Genomic DNA, 20,114 nt, shown 5'->3' on the forward strand with positions numbered 1-20,114 from the left:
AATTTCCTTCCTTGCAATTCAAAAATGGGAATTTCTTTCCTTGCAATTCAAAAATGGGAATTTCCTTCCTTGCAATTCAAAAGAAATGGGAATTTCCTTCTTTGCAATTAAAAAAAAAATGGGAATTTGCTTCCTTGCAATTCAAATATGGAAATTTCTTTCCCAAGTGCAGCTCACACAGACAGGGGATGATGAGGATGATGAAGCCTTAAAATCAAAGCTTGAAACTGGAAATTCAGGCAGTGCCAGAATCACCTTTAACTCACCCTGGTGTGTAAAAAAAGAGCTTTAATTCCACTCACAATTCCCAAATTCCAGCTGGGGTTGGATTTCACCCAATGGAATTTCCTTCCTGCTGAACCTTTTTAAGTCCAACACCTTTATTTTACTGGAATTTTTGTGATTTCCTTCCATCTAAATCATACAAATACTGGGATTTTTGGGATTTTACGCTCTGCAGAAGTAATCAGATTATGAAATGTGTTAGAAAATCAGGTGAGGATTTTCTTCCAGCTGTGCCCCTTTTGGGGTAATTTCAGGTATCCAAAAGTCAATCCAAAGTTTACATTTAACTTCAATCACATGATTTTTATTATTGATTTGCTCTTTAAGACTTCAAATATATTTGAATATTCAGGTAGTTCTTCAATTACTACATTTTTTTAAAATATTCTATTACATGAAGAGGAAATAATTGAGATTTGCCTCTTGTTTCAAAATCTGCTTCAATATCTTCCTGAAATTCCCTGGAAAAGGTTATTTAATTTTTATTTGTCATCCATTTTCAGGGAAACATCTGTTTGAAAATTCAGAATGATTTGTGTTCCTGATGTGCAGGAAATTCAACAAAAGATCTTGGTCTGAAAATTCAAATTTTTGACAAGAATTTATTAATGCAGATCTAAATTTCAGAGGAGTCTCATGATAAGGCTGAGGGAATTAAGAATTAAGGTCTTTACTGGAGGAAATTTTTAATTAATCCTTGGACAGTAACAGAGTGGAGGAAATGTAATTATTTCTTAAGCACCTTAATTTTATGTAGTGATTCCCTGGATTTGTGAATGAGAATACACTTGGAGTAAGTTATGAGTACAAAACTGATGCCTGATGTACTTCAAGCATTGTGCATTTTTAATTTCTGCTTTACCTGATGCTTTCCCCTTTTTTTTTTCCAGAGTCTGACTTAAACATCCAACCCCAATGCAACAAAAACTTCATTTTATTGTGGCTCCTTGAGAAACCCCAACCCTGCAAACCTATTTATGACAATAAATGACTTCTAAAAAAAACAGAGTAACTGAAATGATGATTTTTATTTTTTTCCAGTGGTCTTATTCCCTGGAGAAGCCCAACACTGGCAGCATTTTTGCCATTTCCTGGTCCATCGATGGCACCCAGCTGGCCGGAGCGTGTGGGAATGGCCAGGTCATCTTTGCCCACGTGGTGGAACAACACTGGGAGTGGAAAAACTTCCAAATTACCTTAATGAAGAGAAGAACCATGAAGGTAAAATCACCTCAGAGCTGGGCAGCCTGCTCACAAAGCTTGTTTTAATGCAAAATGGGAATTTTGAATTGGATTTGTGTTCCCAGACATTGACTCACAACTTTCGTTCTCTGGGATAATAAAGATTTCCATCCTTCCACATTTTTCAAATTACACGTTTGGGCTTTTCAGCATCCTAAATTCCTAATTAAACCATTAAATGTTTGGGTTTTGTTTTTTTTTCTTTTCATATTGGGTTTGGATTTGGGAAGAGCTGGATTTGGGTTTGGGGCCGTGGGTGGGATGTTGTGAGTCAGTGTCTGGGAACACACAGCGCACATCAGCTCAAAATTCCCAATTTTTTCCCTCATTCCCAGACATCGACTCGTACCAGATGGACTTGGGAATGATCTCCTTGGGATTTGAATTCTCTTTTTGAATATGCAGAGAGTGAGGAAGTGTAGCTAACCCTGACTCATTTTTAATTCTCAGTATTTTACACTGATTTTATACCTATTTATTTTGTAGGAAAATCCTACAAAAAAAACTTGCAGATGGATTCTTTTCCCTGAGTATTACAATGGCAAAGTTAATTAGTGATGATGTGGTGGGCATAGCAATTAATATGTCCTTGGAAATGGTTTTTAGGCTCTTGGAATAATTGAGGTCAGTCATTGTTTTGCAATTGGTGCATAATGGAGAACAGCAGAAGGAAGTTACCACCCTGAGAAGGGTGACATCTTCCAAAAAAAAACCCCAAAACCCCACAACAAAATCCAGGATACTTTTTTGTTTAAGGTCCCCCCTTGGATTTTTAGCTCCATAAAATCTCTGAGGTGAAAAATCTGTGTTGATTTGAGGCAAATTCTGATTTTCTTGAGCAAATTTTAAGCAGAATAATAAAACCACAACCTGCTCACCCAGCCCATCTCCTGAATTTCCTGTGCTTTCCAGTGTGGAATCACTCAAATTCCAGAGCTCTGCAGCATCATCATCCCAATGAGATGTTTGGATGAAGTGTTTATTTAAATAACACCAACATTTATTTAAATAACAATAAAATAAACATTGCCGCGTTTATTTCAAATATTCAAATAATCAACAACTGTGAACAGTCTTAAAATGGGAATTTTCAGACCTCCTCCATCTCAAATTATTTCCTCAACAGGAATATTTCATTCATGAATTTTAATTCTATGATCATTTCCCTTTGCTCAGGTGCACAATGTCATCAACGATGCTGTGGATTTGTTGGAATTCCGGGACAGGGTCATTAAAGCCTCCCTGAATTATGGATATTTGGTGGTTTCCACTTCCCTGCAGTGTTATGTGTTCTCGTGAGTAAAGCAAATTCCTCTTGCTCTGATTGTTTGGGAAAAAGTGGCAGAAACTTGATTGGAAGCACAATCATTAATTTATTGTTAATTAATTGAGATATTCAGTAGAATATCTGCTCAGTGAACACTACTGTAGATCACTGTAAAAGAGTCAGGAATGTTTTAAAAACATTTTTTAAATAAAATAGTCTATATCAATATAATTTTGTTGGTTTTAAGGCTCCTGGGGCAGCTGCTGCTGATGGGAAAGGATGAAACAATGAATGCAAAAGTGTCATTCCATCAGATTTTGTGCTTACCTGTGTTCCTTCCCTTCCTAAATGCTGTTTGAAGTTGGAAAACCTCCTTTTTAGGAATATTTGATGGTGAAAAATGTGTGTTTTGCTTGCTGAATGCAACTTTGTGTTTGAAATATGTGGAAATTAGTGATTTTAATGCTGATTTTTTTTATATTTGCAGGACAAAGAACTGGAACACTCCATTGATTTTTGACCTGAAGGAAGGAACTGTGAGTTTGATTCTCCAAGCAGAAAGGTACCTGACTTCTTAAATTCTTCTTATGCTCATTATGAACAAAATATAGCTATTAAATTAATTAATAAATTAATTATCTATATTATAATATATGCCTATTATATATGTGTATATATCTATATATAACAAAATAATCTCAAGTTGAAATATGAGAAATAAGCAAAATATACCCAGATAAAATGGTAAATATTTCACATAATAAATGTTTCTCCTGGGGAAAGGATAATACATTAAAACCAAACTTTTCCATACAAAACTTGCAGAATATCTTGAAAATTTAAAGCATAGAACTGATGGAAACTGGAAGAACAATTACAGGATATTAAACAACAACCTTCCCATTGTTGAAAATACCATTTTTAAATATGATTTAGTGATTTACTTCTTTATTGTTGGGTTGATTTTTTATTTCTTAGGCATTTTCTTCTTGTGGATGGTGGAGGACTTTATTTATATTCCTATGAAGGCAGATTAATTTCCTCTCCAAAATATCCAGGCATGAGAACAGACATTTTAAATGCCAAGACAGTGTCCCTGAGCAATGACACCCTGGCAGTGAAGGACAAAGCTGATGAGAAGGGTAAATTCTGTTTTATTTAGGATAAAAAATACATATATTTATTATAAAAATTAATTCAAGTTATGGGTATTGCTTAAAATTAATTTTAAAACTTCAAGAGAACGGTCTGGCTCTGAATTTTCAGTTGATCCATGGAATATTTACAGAAAATATTTAAGTTTTTACTCCCAGGTGGGTTTTTTCAATTTTCTCTCTTCCTAAACATTCTCATTCATTAAATTGTGGGTTAAGATGGAGAAAATCTGATATTGGAAATGTGGATTTATTTAAATTCCGGGTGCAGATTTGTATCACAATTTGGTGTCATTTTCTGTAAAGCCCCATTTGAGATAGGAAATGAAAAATAGGAGTAGGAAGTGAAAATTCACTTTTTTATAAGATTTTTTTCTCCCCACCGTGTGAAAATCACTGGGAAAGCTCACACAGAATGTTTTATCCACTTGCACTAAATTACACTCAAAAAAGATCTGGAAAAATCCATTAAGAATTTGTGCTTTTCATTAATAAACCATATCATTCTTTTCCTTCAGTTATCTACATATTTGAAGCTTTATCTGGGAAGCCACTGGGTGATGGAAAACATCTGACCCACAAGGTAAAGTGAAGGCTTTAATGCCTTTATTTTACTCAGAAATTAAGAACCACTAATGGTTTTCCTCAATAATGGGACTAAAAACCCATTAAAAATTTTAAAATCTTAATAGAAAGGAGCTTTTCAGCTGACTTTTAGTGCTTTGTGTTGTCTTCAGAATTGTTTTAATCTTCATTAAATTCAATTTATAGAATCACAGAATCATGGAATGGGTTGGGTTGGAAAGGACTTTGAAATAATCTTAATTCTAACCTCATGGAATGATTTATTCCACTGAGAAATCTCACACAAAGTGTTTTTCCAACCCAGTTTATCAAAGAATTTTGTGCCTTGTTTTTAGGAAAAAAAATCAATTTGAGTATCCAAATATAAAAGCTCCAAAATAAAAATCAGATCCAATATAAGAATCCAATATAAAAATCAAAATTCTCTTTTATCTTTTCAGACAGAGATTGTGGAGATTGCTTTGGACCAGAAAGGACTGACAAGTGAGAGAAAAATAGCTTTTACTGATAAGAACAGAGATCTTTTCATCACCTCTGTGAAAAGGTTTGGGAAAGAGCAGAAGATTGTCAAGATAGGTGAGGAGAATTCAAATGGATGTTTGGGAAGATGCTGTGAGGGAAATAAATTTTTATTTAATACAAGGGACAACATTTTGTTTAATTAGCAGTGAAATTGAATTTTTAAATAAACTGAGGCTTTTATATGAAACTTTATCTGAAATCTGATCATTTTTCTATCATTTCCATGCAAAGCAGCTTTTAAAATATTACAAATACGGAGTTAAAACCTTAGAAAAGCAACTAAAAATGATGAATAACCACCCTGTTAGAATTCCCTTTATTTATAAGCTTCTTCTGGAAATGTTTTATTTATTTCTAATTATTTATTATCTCTAAATGAAGGGACAATGGTGCAAAGTTTGGCCTGGAATGACACCTCCAACATCCTGTGTGGGATTCAGGATTCCAGGTTCACAGTCTGGTATTATCCCAACACTGTTTATGTGGATAAAGATCTTCTCCCAAAAACCCTGTATGAAAAAGATGCCAGGTAAGAAATCCTTTTAAATCCAAATATGATTTATTTTAATTATTTCCCTCCTTTCTTAACAAATTGTGGTCATGAGAAGTAAAAACTGGCCTTGCAACTTTTAAAAATTTACCTGTTTCTTGACTGGGAAACGAGGAAAAAGGGTTTTAAAAGGAAAATTATAAAGTTTAGGGTTGAAATGATGATGCAGGGTTTGAAAGGAGAGCAGCACCTCAAGGTAAAAGCAGAATTGGAATTCTTTCTCATAAAATATTACCTCATGTTTTGTAAAAAACAAACAGAAAAGATTTGTTTGGATTACATCAGAAATTAAAAATAACAAAATAGCAGGTGACAAATAACTGATCTGAAATTCTTTCTCATAAAAACAAATAAATATTAATTTATTTTTTTTTCTTTCTGCACACAGTGAATTCAGCAAAAACCCCCAGATTGTGAGTTTTATAGGAAATCAGGTGACAATTAGGAGAGCAGATGGGTCCCTGGTGCACCTGCACATCTCCCCTTACCCTGCCATTCTCCACGACTACATCAGCACCTCCAGGTGGGAGGATGGGGTCAGGCTCTGCCGATTTGTCAAGGTAAAGCTGATTTTTGGGAATATTCAGATAGCATTCCATGGAATATTTATTGTTTTAAGTGGTTTTTCATAGTGATCTCTCCATATCAAATGTTATGGTTCGTTCCCAGCCTGCTTTGTCACTCATTTCATGGAAAATGATGTGGTTTTCTTAATTCCATAACATGAGAACTCCATAACTTCTGTGATAAATAATAATTCTTATTTTCAGTCACAGCAGAGTCCAGCTGGATTGAACACAGGTGCTCACAGAATTCAGTTCTGAACTTAAATTTTCAGGTCTGGGCCTTAACATAACCAGTTAAAAGTGACATTTCCACAATTACCTGTTGATTTCCATATTTTATTTCACTTCTTTTTATTTTTTTCCCTTTTCCATTGCTTTCTTTTGTATTTATTTAGACAACAGCAACAGATGAGGTGAGTGTGGTAGTTTTTGAAACAACAAAATCCCTTCAAACCTTCCTTCCCATTTATTCCTTGAAAAGTTTAGCACTTTTGTCATGACCTTGAATGTGTATTTCAGATATTTGTGTAGCCAATTATTAAATTAATGCACATCCAGATAATTTGGGTTGTATAATTAGAATTAATTGTAAGAGAATCTTTATTTGCAGTGTCCACATCACCTGATTTAAGCATCCAAGTCAGGATATTTCAATTTTGAGAGAGTAAAAAGTATTTCCAATCAGGAATAACAAAATGGTTCATATTCCTGAGAGGAAAAAAAGCAACAAAAAACAACTTGAATCCATCAAGGAGCAATTCCTGGGAATTTCATCTCCTGGATAAGTTCAGGCTGAGCTTTCAGCATTTTATCACCTGATTTTCTAAATAAAAGGGAAGTGGGAAGAGAATGTGACAAAGATTTTAGGAGCATTTGATTCTCTGAACAATCTGAATTTTCCCAAATTCTGGACTTCCTGCAGGAGGCTTTGTCCTGAGTGATGGAAAAGTCAGGAAATACAGGAATGTGTTTAGAACATCCTCAGTGCAGCTGTTAATTCAGATTTCAGTCAAGAGTGATCCTCCTGAAAACCTTCACAGTGCCAAGTCTTTATTGCCAGATTTGTTTTGAACACACTCAACATTAAAATCTCCTTAATTCCTGGACTAACAAGTCCAAAATTTCATTTTTCCTGTCTGAATAGAATTTTAGATGTGGTAGCTTAAACTGTATCAAAATATGGTTTATTAGTGTGTCTTTGTCATCATGTTATCACTTGAAAATCCATCAAAATGTCATTTAGGGTCTTCCTAAATTCTGAGTTCATGTTTAAAATACCCCAAAAATCCCTCACAGAAACAACAGAATAATACAATAAAAATAATAGTAAAAAACAAATAATAATACATAATAATAATATGTAATAATATTAATAATAAAATACTAATACATATTAATAATAATGTGTAATATTATTTATTACCATTAAGTTTTTCTAATTCCTAGTTCTGAGGAATAATGAATAATTTCCTGATGCAAGACTTAGACCACACAGTGCCATAAATGACACACAGATAAATACAATATTACACATCATTTTCAGGCCTTGTGTAGTTGCTTTGAGGAGTCATTTGCAGCATGCTAATAAACATTTGAAGGTTGACAAGTTGTTTTTATTTTGAATTTCAGGACCAGACCCTGTGGGCTTGTTTGGCTGCCATGGCAGTGGCCAGCAAGGACATGACCACAGCTGAAATTGCCTATGCAGCCATTGGTGAGGTAAGCAAATGCAATTAGGAAACAGAATTCAATCCCAATTAAATCCAAAACCAGGTTGAATAATTAATTTCCTTGCTGTCCTTGTCCTGAGCAGATTGACAAAGTCCAGTACATCAATTCCATCAAGGATCTGCCATCCAAGGAATCCAGGCTGGCTCACATGCTGCTGTTCAGTGGGAACACCCAGGAGGCTGAAACCCTCCTGCTGCAGTCAGGCCTGGTTTACCAAGCTATCCAAGTCAACATTAATCTTTACAACTGGGAAAGGTAGGGTTTTTTCCCCCTAAAATACGTTTTCCTAATTATTTCCATCAGTTGTTTTATTGCTGACTCATTTTTTTATCTTTTAATCACCCACAACTTCAAAAAAACTAATTAAATGATAGCCTGACATCTAAAAAACCAAAAAACCCAGCGTTTTGTGTCATATTTAGAAAATACAAATATTTGGTGATAAAAGCCCAAAATATTCCTGGAAGCATTTTGAAATAATATTTTGCTTTTTCATCACTGCTAGCACTGAGGGAGCCCTCGGTGATGCCCCAGACTGGCTGTGGAATTTGGGCTGCTTTTAAAATGTCTTGTTGCTAAAAATAAAACTGTGGCTACTCAGACTCCCAGCAATTGTGTAGGTGGAGAAAATGTGAATTAAGGCTGAGAAAACAAAGGAGGAATTTCTCCTTTAAACAAAACCCCCACGCTTTCTGACAGAATCCTCTGAGTTGTTTCCTCCTGGTTTCTCTGCTGTTCTATTCAGATATTCAGGCAAAAGGTTGATTTTCCCCCACAAATCTGTAATTTTGTGTTGTTAGGAAGCTGTGTCAGGGGAGGTTTAAGCTGAATATTAGGAAAAGAATATTCTTTTATTCTATCATCTAAAAAAAATCTCAGTATATCAAATATCAGTGTTCTTAAGTCATTGAGAAGAAACCAAGTGTGAGTAATGAATTTAATTAATCCAGTGCCTGATCCTTTCCATCTATACAATATTTATAAATATTATATACAGTTTATCATAAATGTGTATTATGCTTGTTTAGAACCTATTTCTGACTAGAAAAAAGTTATTAAACCTTTTTATTTTTGTGCTAGACTGAAATATTCTGCATTTCCGTGAAATTATTGATGTGAAGAAGTTGTCAGTGGGAATAATTGTTGGGTATTTTAACCTGCTGATCCTAATGTGGAATTGGATTTGGGATCTTTGCCCTCTCCCTCAGAATTTCTGCAAAACCTTGGTGATTGTGGTGGTGCCAGAGCATTTCCCCAACCCATTCCTGCTTTATTCCAGAGCCCTGGATCTGGCAGTGAAGCACAGGACACACGTGGACACGGTCCTGGCTTACAGACAGAAATTCTTGGAAGATTTTGGGAAAAAAGAAACCAACCAAAGGTTTTTGCAATATGCAGAAGGTGTAAGTGTCCCTCAGGGCTGTTCCTGCTGGGAGGGTGGGATGAGTTTGCACCTCTGTTTTCCTTCTGTGCTTCAAATGTGAACAGAAATGGGGAATTTTTACCATTTTTGGCCTAATATTGGGCTGCTTGGCCAGGAAGAGCTGGGCATTTTGGATTTATTTGAAGATTCATGACAGATATATATATTTAATATCTTGTAAAGATCACACAAGTGAAGGCAGAGTTGTTTTCTATAAACAGGGAGCTAAACTTCACCATGGTTCAATGAGAATCTCCAATATTCCAACATTTTTGTGGCATTTTATGGATAGAAACAGTAACAAACCTGGAAGGAATCTGGATATTTAATCTGAACTGCAAGCCATTCTGATAAATATGATAAGCAGATCAATATACATTTATTGGAAACCCTCTGCATCACCAGTAAATCAATTTATTAGCATTTCACAGATCCTGAAGTTCAGAAGGTGGATCTTGGATTCCACTGGAATATTTCCACACATTTCCCTCAGGAGAGGCACAATTCCACTGAGCAGCCTTGCTGCTTTTCCCTTCCTTATTCCTCAGAATTCTGAGGGAGAAATTATGGAAAGAGATGTTTCCTTTGTGTGAAATCCTTTTATCCACTGCAGCTGATGGATCAGGGAGCAGCTGAGCTGGGAATTCACATCCTTTCACTGGACACTTGGAATAAAGCTGGCTTTCTAATGGAAGTCATTAGCTTTTAGCACTTTAAAGGGTTCTTATTTTCTAAACAAAACTCAGCCCCTAATGAACCATTCCAGAGTAATTTATCTGGAAAATACAGAAAATTAAAGCACAGATTCCAAGCATTTTTATCCTGCAGCTTTTCCAGCTCCTGTGCAGGAAGTGTGTGTTCTGGAAAAGCCATTACAGAGCAAAAATCACATAAATTCCCTGATGCTTCTGATAAACAATGGAGATAATCCTGATTTTCTTAAAATCCTGGAGAAAGCTGTAGATTCCACCAGGATTCCTCAGGAATTCCACCCTGGCAGTGACAAGGTGTGAGCAGGATGATTTTTCAGCTGCTCAGTCTTGAAATTTGGGTCTCACTCAGGAGATTTCTGGAGGGAAAAAAGTCCTTTTCCACATCCAGGTGCTGGAGATCTTTGTTGGATCTGAGACTAGGAGGGATCCACATCATGTGAATTTTAAGCTGTAATTAAATTCTTCATGCAACCTGTCAGACTCATAAAGAAAAATCGGAAAGAAATTGAAAAGAAAATCAAGATTTTGTGCTGCAGTTCCTTCTCAGGGATTAAAAAGAGTCTCCATTTCCCTCTCACAACCTAAAACCCCTTCAGGCTTAAATAAGGAGTTTTTTCCTTGATTTTCTGCAGCCAGGCAGGATCTAAAATTGTGCTTATTTTACATATCAGGTTCTTAATACCTAACACATATCCTGGGAATCCTGGACCCAGTCAGTACCTCTAGAGCAGAGGTTTAATTATAATATTATTAATTATAATATAATTATTATTGTTCTATTATTGTTATTATTATTATTATTATATTTTCACCTGAGAATGTGGGTATTTAATTTCACTTTCCCTCTTGGAGGATCTCCCCAGTTATCCCATTACTTAATTACAGACCAAAATTCCCTGTACAGCCCTTGAAATTCTTCCCCCATCCCACCTTTGACAGCATTAATTCTCCAGCAATAAACTGAACTGCACAATGACATTTTTGGATGTTTTTTATGGTCATCAAATGTACCATGATCCATTTTTTCTTTTCCTTGACAAGCATTTTTTTGGGGAAGAAACAACTTTTCTACCCTGATTTGTGCTGTGTGTATTGCCTGAGGTTTCACTGCCACAAAACACAGCCAGAAAATGCCAATTTCTCTTCAGCTGGAGAAATGCCAAGGTTAAAACTAAAACATTTATTGATGTGGAAGGGCCATTCCAAGCAGGAATTGGATTTCTGTTGGAGCAGATAACTGGTTTAATATCCTATCAGCTTCCTTGGAGGAGACACCACTCCTAAATTAATGATGCAGGGCTAAATTTTCAGTAACAGGACACTGATGTTATCATATTGAATTAGAAACAGGTTATTTTTATGTTTTATTGCCAGACACAAAGGCTTGGTTAATTTTATTTATTATTATTATTTTATTTTTATCTCAGGCTTGGTTTATTTTAAAGGAAACTCAGTTAAAATTCAGTTGTGCCCTCACATCTTGGGTACTCAACACTTCATAATTATATTTTTATATTGAATAACTGACCTGTCTCTCTCTGATGCTGAGCTCTGTGTGTTTAATTTTTTTCTCTTCTTACAGCTGGAAGTGGATTGGAATAAAATCAAAGCCAAAATAGAGCTGGAAATTGCTAAAGAAAGAGAACGAGCAGCAGCCAGTGCTGCAGTGAGGAGCAGCGTGACTGTGCAGCAATAATTCACATTTTGGGCACCTTCAAAATGCTGCTTTGATATTTGGTACTGATTTCTTGTAAAAAATAATAAAAAAAAAGCCACAGTAAATATTTTGTGGGCCACAGGAGTGAGAATTTGTGTAGATTTGAATCCTTGGGTGACACAGAAGATGAATTATTTCATTTTGAGCTGGGTTTATATTCAGGTGCCAGTGATGGCTACATACATGAGGAAAAAAAGGGAAATTAACTGTTCCTCTCTTGGTGATTTTCAATTTTTATTGCCATTAATATTCTTTAACCTGGGTTGTCTCTACTGAAATCACAATTTAAGCCCCAAATTAAGAAGTTTGGTTATTTCTGCAACCTCAGTGACCTCTCCAGTTTTTTTTTCAATTGCCCTAAAACAAATTTAGCAAACTGGAAGGGCTGAAAATGCAATTAAAAAAAGGAACTTCAGCCTCTAAAGTACAAATATTTCCCTCACAGTTGTGGGAATTCATATTTGTTAGGATGTACCAATGAGTTCTTTAATAGATGATTTCAGATAATTTCACCAACTCAGGTTTATCACCAAGAAAAACACCCAGCAGTAAAAGGAATTTTTTTTGTTATTTAAAATACTTTGGAATTTGCTTTCAGGGTGGTTGGAAATTACAAAAAGCATTTGTAGCATCTGATGTGTAAAATTGACAAGAATATTTAAAATGAGAGAATAATTCATGTATTTTTTTTCTACCCAAAGCACTTGATTTGTAAATATTATTTTTTAATTTATGTTATTTCATATAGATACGGTTTTCTTTGTTTCACACCCAAAACTGGCTGCATTCTCTTCATTTATATAAATATATCAGCAGCTTATTCAGCATTGACAAGGTTTATTATGTATCTTTCAAATGTTACCAGCAAAATGTAAAATATCTGTACATGAAGCAAAATTGTAAATCTTGCACATTTCATAAATTTCTTAATAAAACCAAATAAAAGTGGAGGTTTTTAATGGTTCTGAGAGCTGCTGCATGTGGGGATCTCCACTTGAGAGCTAAAAAAAAAGGATATTTGGGGTGTTTTAATTACATTTGGAGGGGATGGGAGAGGTGTTTAATTCCATTTTTTTATCACACACATCCAGTCCTGAGCATCCTGGTGTTAAATAGAAAACAAAGCAAAATATTTTGGAAAAGCACTTCCATTCCTTGTTTTCACCAGGTTCTAAATATGACCCTGGGTATGAAATTTAAATTTCAGGATATTCTCAGGGGAAAATGTTCCTGTGTGGCCTCTCTGGCATTGGGATTTTGGGATTGGAATTCCATCCATCCATGCCAAGGGAATTTTTGAGCTGTTTTTTCTGGGGTTTTCAAAGTTTTGCATTGTATTTTCACCTGTTTTCAGTTATTTTCAGTATTAAGTAAAAATAAATAGCAGAAGGTTACAGATGTTTCAGGTACATTTTGGTTACATTATTGCCCAGAATGAGAAATAATTTAAAAACCCTCTTTTAAAAACAATTACCTCTTATTTAATTACTTCCTGCTTGATTTAAACCATCATAAACCAATTTAAGAAACAGAGATTAATTAACATGATTAAAATTCGATTGTTTAGGTGCTGCTGTGATGGATCAATAATCAAAAATAACCCAAATTTTGCCGTTGCAGGGTGAGACTTGAGTTCATTCACTTCATTTATCCTTGGCCACAGTAAATCCTCTCTGATTTAAAGGATCTCTTGAATCTGATAAAAAATGGAGGTTGAAAAACAAACCTTCAGGTGAAAAATAAAATCCTCAAGTGAGGTAAAAGCAAAAAGCTCAGGTGGGTGTTTCAAAACCTGCTGCATATTTGTAATGGTTCAGAGGAAAAATTAAAAATACATTTTGGTTTACTGGTTTTTAAGGCAATAAAACTTTGAAATCTGGATTTATCTGTGGGATTTTACCCTTTGGGACCGGAACAGGAGGAAGGTTTGAATCATCTGACATGAAAATTTGATTTTACAGATCATGTGGAACCATTTCCTGCAGAAATCCTGGTGATTATTGCCTTATTCACTTCAAAATAGTCAAAATTATAAATGAGCAAAACCAGAAAAGCTTGAAGCTTTCTAAAATTTTATTCTGAAATTTTAATAGATATTTATATAAATACAAAGTTTACATCACCTATAGATGGGGGGGGAGTTAGAGAGAAGCAATTTATTATTTTTGATGTTATAGGTATGTCTTTGAAATCGTTTTTTCTACTTTTTTTTATTAACTATATTAATTTTAAGACTTCCATTTCTTTATTTTCAGAGATGATACATTGCTCTGCAGAGGATGGGGAAGAGCCAGGGAGAAAAAAATTCATAAATTGAGATTCTCAATTTACGAATTGAGAATCTCCATTACCAAAGTTTATTTTTGTTGATCCAAATCAAATCAGGGTGCTATAAAATGTCCAATACTGGAATTTAACTTTTCATTTTAATTCAGGTGCCTTTGCCCTGCTGTAAAAGTTTGGGGAAATAGGATGGGCTGGTACCTCCAGGGAGAGAGAGGGATGGGTCTGCACAGGCCTTCCTTGTACAAAAACCAAAACATTTCATTATTTCTGGGTTTCTCATGAAGGGTCTACAAGAATTTTCCTTTCTCTAAAGAAATGACAGTGCTAGTGGGAGCCCTGCCCTTTCTAAAAGCTCTAATCTGTATTTTAAATAAACCTGCAGGTTGTCTTTGCCATTAGAGACACCTTGAGAGGAGAGACAGGGAGGCGCTCGTGGCTGCTGCTCTGCACTGACCACATCCTCAGTTCCAGGTGCTAAAGTCAAGCTAGGAAAGGAAAAATAAAGGTATTTAATGAAAGTTTTGGGCACCGAGCAGTTCCAGTGCCAGGAGAGCCGGGCTGAGCTCGGTGCAGGGGAATTGAGGAGTGAGGGAGGCGCTCCCGGCTCGCTCAGGGCTGCGCTGGGGGTGGAGGAGGTTTCTGCCTTTCCTGGGCTTTTTCTTGTTCCTGGGAGATCTCCCGGCTCTGGGCAGGAGCTGTGATATTTATTTATATTCCCTTAGAGCAGGAAGCGCTGATATTTCATTTGCAGGTTTTGGAGAGGTTCCCCCTTCCCCTGCTGCCCAGGCCAGGGGGCACAGCCAGCTCTGGCTGTCCCAAAAGCTCCCTGTGGCACCCGTGGGGGTGAGGATCACCCAGTCGTGTCCAAAATCCCACAGCAGAGCAATCCCGAAATTCCCGAGGGACGCGAGCCCAGCTGGGAGCAGCTGGGAATGCTCTCCCCATCCCTCCGTGTCCTGGCCTTGGTCCCCGAGTCACCTTCCAGGGCTGGGCTCCGGGAACCATTCCAGCGGCTCCAGGCAGCGTGTCCCATCCCTCCGCGGAATTCCACACATCCCTTCACAGAGCCAGGTGTCCAGGAGCATTCCCGGGGATCCCCAGTGTCCCTTCACAGAGCCAGGTGTCCAGGAGCATTCCCGGGGATCCCCAGTGTCCCTGGCAGGTCCCTTTGCAGATCCCGCAGGTCACCCTGCGATGTGGAGCATTCCCGGGGATCCCCAGTGTCCCACCAGAGAACGCTGCTGGTTCCTGGTGTCGCATCCCTCCTGGGCCACCCTGGGGCTGTCCGCTGTGTCTCCCGAGGGTCCTGAGGATGAGGATGAGGATGAGGATGCTCCATCAGAGCGGTGCCGCGGGAGCGCAGCCGGGGGTGCTCAGCCCCGCATCCCCGCATCCCCGCCGTGTTCCGCGGCCGGGCAGCGCTGCGCCTCCTCGTAGCTGGGCAGGTGTTTCACCTCCTCGTAGCTGGGCAGGTTCGGCAGCCGCACGCCCATCCCCGCTGCCGGGGGCCCGGCGGTGTCCCCGGAGCCCGGGGCTGCGGGCGGGGCGCGGCGGGCCGGGGGTCGCGGCCGGCGGGGCGCGGGGCAGGCGCGGCGGCGGAGCGCACAGCCCGCGGCCAGCAGCGCCAGCAGCACCAGCAGCGCCGCCAGCCTCCGAGCCAGCCACCGAGCCCGCGGCACCCACGGAGGAGCCGACACCGCCCCCGAACCGGCCAACACCCCCGGGCCAACGCAGCCGTCCCGGCCGCACGGCCCCGGGCTCCGGCCGCCCGCCATCCCCGCTGAGCGCCTCGCTGCCCGCCCGCAGCGCCGCGCTTTATCCGCGCCCGGAGCGCTTCGGGCCGCATCAAATATTGATGGGAGCATTTGGCGGCCGTTCACCGCCTAATGGGGCCGGGCACGAGGCCAGGAGCGGCCTCGGGAGAGGGGTCAGCGGTGGGATGGCCCCGGCAGCAGTCGTGGCTGAGCCCCGACAGGATAACCCGAGTGTGGGGACCGGGGGTGCAGGGAGCAGCAGGAGCCCAGCATCGGGGGATGAGCGGTACCCAAGGGTGGGAGAGAGAACCTGAGGATGCAGGGATGAGCAGGAGCCCAGCATCGGGGGATGAGCCGTCCCCAAGGGTGAGAGAGAGAACCTGAGGATGCAGGGAGCAGCAGGATCCAAGGCCACAGGGATGTGTGGCACTTAAGGGTGTGGGGATGAGCAATACCTGAGCATGAGGGATGAACCCAAAGGTGCAGGGATGAGCAGGAGCCAAGGACATCAGGGTGACACCTGAGCCCTGAGCAACTCAAGGTGCAGAGCCCAGCACTGACTTTGCAGCTTAAAAATGGGGGCCACAGCAGTGTCAGAGCAGGCACTGACAGACTGGGGCCCTGTGCAGGCACACAGAGACCTTCTGCCTTCTCTTTTTGTTGGCTTTTATTCCTGCCATGAAGGTTCCACAGGTCCCTGTGTCACCCAGGGGTGTCCCAAGCCATGAGCTCAGCCCCTCAATGTGTGGTTTGCTGATCACCTTCAGCTCCATTGCAAAACTCCAGCAGAAAGGAGAGAGGAGAGGGAGCTCTCATCATGGAAAAACTGACTAACATCAAACATGGCAAAAGCTGACCAAGACCTTTTCTGCTTGGTTTCCTCTTAGGTGACCCTGCCAAATCTGATAGGCAGCTGCTGACCCACCTACGTGAGCGGCTCGTGGGGTAAATTTGTTTCCTTTGTCCTGTTTACTGGTGATGATTTCACTGCTGATAGCTGCGAGCCATCCCCCTGCTGTCAGCCCCAGTTTGGGGTTATAATGTATTTATGACACATTTTGGAGTGCTCAGGGACAAAAATGAGGGAAAGAATCTCAGCTGTGATCCGGAGTTTGAGGAAGGAGGTGGTGGTGATGCTGAGCTTCTGGCAAACAAGGAGAAACTGCTGTTTCTTTCTGGATTTCAGGGGTTTATTCTGCATCTGTTTCCTCATTTTGGGGACATTTCTCCCTGCAGAAGGGGGCAGGAGCTGGGAGAGGAGGGCAGGAGGTGCCAGCAGCGGGTGCAGCCCCAGCTGCTTTAGGAGCTGCTCCTCACACAGGGGGGACTTTGGGGACCCTTTGCTCTGGGGGCTCATCCCTGCCCGTGGCCAGCAGGATTTGGGATGCTCCAGCTCCAGCTCCAGCTCCAGCTCTGGGGGCCACATTCCCTCCAGACCTGACAATAACTGATGTGTGGTGTTTTGATGGCAAATTGGGAGCAAACAGCAGGCGCCTGGCAAAACCTGCCCGGCTGTTAATAGAGCTCAGCCTTTTAACAGCATTTCTGATCAGCTGGGACTCCCTCAGAGCTCCATGAAATATTAAAGCCTGTTGATAACTCGTTAAAACCAATGTTTTGCCTGGCCCTGTGTGCTGTGAGCTGGGATTTGGTGCTCAGCCTGCAGCAGTGGCTCGGGAGCAGCTCCTCATCCCATCGGACAAGGAAAACTGGCTGGAGTGAGCAGGGTACAAGAAGGAATAAGGATTCCTGCTCTGCAGCAACCCCAGCTCCCTCTGCCCCATGCCTGGCTTGGAAAAATGCAGGAATCAGGAGGAAATGCTTGGAAAATACAGGCTCAGGAGGAATTTGGGCCAGGGGATTCATCCTGGGGTGGCTGTGGATATAGGGGCTGCGTCCTCTGTGGGTTTTGGGGGATTTGGGGAGGTGCAGCTGGTTCAGCTGCTGCATTTTGGAAATCTGTGGAGAGTGGGAGTGTGGTGGCAGGCAGGGACCTTTGATTCCATCAGGATTCCACAGGCAGGGACAACTTCCACTAGAGCAGGTTGCTCCCAGCTCCATCCAAGCTGGAATTTCTGTGCCTCCCAAGCACAGCAGAGCACTGGGGCAGGACCAGGAGATGTGAACAGGAATAAACTCATCAATAGTGACCACATCCTGCCTGCCCCATCCCAAAATCTGTAGGAAAGCCACTTTGAAACTCCCTGGAGTCAGGTAAAATCCAGAGCCGCTGTGCTGGTGCTGGGAAGGAGCTTTCAAGTTGATTTTCTCCAGTTTTGCAGGGGATGGACAACTATTGATCCTGCAAATGACCCCTGCAGAAACCCATCGATCCCTTTGGAGCAGCAGGATCATTAAGGCTCCAGGACTCCCAGACCTTTCAGGTGTCCTGCCAAAGGGCTGACACAGCAAAACAACCATTTGATGGTGTCATTGTCCCCAAATTGCCATTTCGGGAGCTCCAAAGTCCTCCCCACGGGAATCTGCTCCATAAAAATGCTCTTGGAACAGTGATGCTTCACATCTGAATTCCCTTTGATGTGTTTTTTCCCCCAAATATGGGGAAACTACTCAGGAAAAAAATCATGATGACCTGAGGTTTGTTTTTTTGGGAAGACTCTGAGAGCCTCACGTGTTTGGTAGCTGGAAAAATCCCATGGATTCATGGAGGGAAGCACAGCTCTGGATGTTGATAGGAACAGGTTCAGCACTCTCAACTTCAATGTTATTTTTATATCTGGTTGATCCAAACCTTGTGATAATTGAGGTTTTTTATAGGAATTAAGGAGCAAATCGCTGCTGCACTGGAGGTTGGACAGAAAATCTGTAGCTGCCACATCCCTGGAAGTGTCCAAGGCCAGGTTGGAGCACCCTGGGATGGTGGAGGTGAATGGGATTAAGGTCCCTTCCCACCCAAACCATTCCATGATAATCAAACACAGCCTGGTGGGAACCTCCTCCAAGGCCAAAATAATTCTTAAATCGTTCTGAATAGAACAAAATACTTCTTAATATTCCTGTAAAAACTCCCAGAGAAGCTCCAAAGGAAGCCCAGCCATCAGCAGGGCTCAGGGAAAGCTGGAATTAAACCCCAAAGCTGAGCTCCAGTGCCTCCCCTTGCTCCAGCACATCTGTGACTGCAATAAGGCCCCAAACCCGAGGAGATGACTCTGCAAATGTAAAACAACTCCACCAGCCATTACCTCACAGCTCAGAAATCTCCTCTGCCAGCAAATATTTGCTGTTGGACTGTTTAAAACCCAGGGAAAGTGAGAGAGAGAGAGGCTGAAACCCTCCTGGACAACTCTGATTCCTTCCCAGGCTGTTCACAAGTTTGGGTGTCCTCCAGAAATGAAATGTGTTTTCTGTAATAAATCATTCCAATCGAATAAATAAATAAAATTTATTCATTGCTATCTATTCTGTATCTATTTCTCTATTTTATGCATAAAATATTTATTTCTTTAACACAATTTTCTCCAATACATAAAAGGTGGAAATATCAGGGCAATGATGTTGATATCAATGGTTTTCAAGCTTCCAGCTCTTGTGTGACACTTAAAATATTCTTTTTTATTCCTTCTGCTACACAGAGGCTTTAGAAAGATTGGCTTGGACTGGTTTTCCCTTTGCAATAATTCCTCATAATTAGTATTTTTATCCCTTGACTCCATGGAAAGGCTCCCACTCATGTAATGACTTTGGCAGAGGCTTTTAGAGTTACAAATAATGAGCATCTCTTCCTATAAGGGATGATTTTCTGTTTTTCCTTTGAATCAAATGATCTTAACTCCTAAAAGTGATTCCAGGATGAAGCCTCGATCCCACACCATCCATATGGAATCCCTTTGGGATCCAGGGAGGAGATCCCACCCAGGGCTAGGTGGGAGCAGCTGGCACAGAAACACTGAAATATCCTCAAAGGCACTGAGGGACGATTTATCACAGCTGGAAGGATCCCCGTGTCCCTCTGGAATAACCAAAACCTTTCTCATTTTGAAATTCTTTGTGTTTTCCAGGGAGCAGCATTTTTCCTTGTTAGTCATTCGGGTTCTGCAGAGGCTGCCGCGATCCCGCCGTGGATTTCTGCCGTGATTTCATCCCGCTGTTATTTACAACTCAGCCCAAAAACTCAACCTCTTCCTATTATTTGTGGTTAAATATAGCAGCGGATTCTTTCCCATCCCTGCTGCTCTCCCACACGAATCGCATGAGTCAGGAGCAGCAATTCCCAGCGGGACGATCCCGCCCCGGCTGCCCTGGAGCATCCCGGAGCAGCGAGAGGTGAAAGGATTCGTGTGACACAGCCCGGGATGCTC

At 40.5% G+C, this 20,114-nt stretch overlaps 1 protein-coding gene across 3 annotated transcripts in view; it reads left to right on the forward strand.

Annotated features, from left to right (window-relative positions):
- Positions 1-19,215, forward strand: part of IFT80 (intraflagellar transport 80) — a 35,315-nt gene extending 16,100 nt beyond the window's left edge. The window contains exons 9-23 of one of the 3 annotated variants that reach the window (XR_001523381.3): positions 1,327-1,506; positions 2,704-2,822; positions 3,282-3,356; positions 3,773-3,936; positions 4,467-4,531; positions 4,974-5,109; positions 5,437-5,584; positions 5,994-6,165; positions 7,801-7,890; positions 7,985-8,157; positions 9,182-9,305; positions 11,621-11,775; positions 13,376-13,531; positions 14,424-14,546; positions 16,683-19,215. Coding sequence is in view for 2 of the 3 variants with exons in the window: in XM_015638126.3 (XP_015493612.1) it covers positions 1,327-1,506; positions 2,704-2,822; positions 3,282-3,356; positions 3,773-3,936; positions 4,467-4,531; positions 4,974-5,109; positions 5,437-5,584; positions 5,994-6,165; positions 7,801-7,890; positions 7,985-8,157; positions 9,182-9,305; positions 11,621-11,734 (1,560 nt within the window). In the remaining variant the exon portion in view is untranslated. Of the gene's footprint in view, positions 1-1,326; positions 1,507-2,703; positions 2,823-3,281; positions 3,357-3,772; positions 3,937-4,466; positions 4,532-4,973; positions 5,110-5,436; positions 5,585-5,993; positions 6,166-7,800; positions 7,891-7,984; positions 8,158-9,181; positions 9,306-11,620; positions 12,719-13,375; positions 13,637-14,423; positions 14,547-16,682 lie in introns of those variants that run through there. The other 2 variants (XM_015638126.3, XM_015638125.3) reach the window with 2 other exon arrangements.
- Positions 19,216-20,114: the final 899 nt, after the last annotated feature.

Source organism: Parus major, chromosome 9 (genome assembly GCF_001522545.3).
Source record: "Parus major isolate Abel chromosome 9, Parus_major1.1, whole genome shotgun sequence".
NCBI classification, from domain to species: Eukaryota; Metazoa; Chordata; class Aves; order Passeriformes; family Paridae; genus Parus; species Parus major.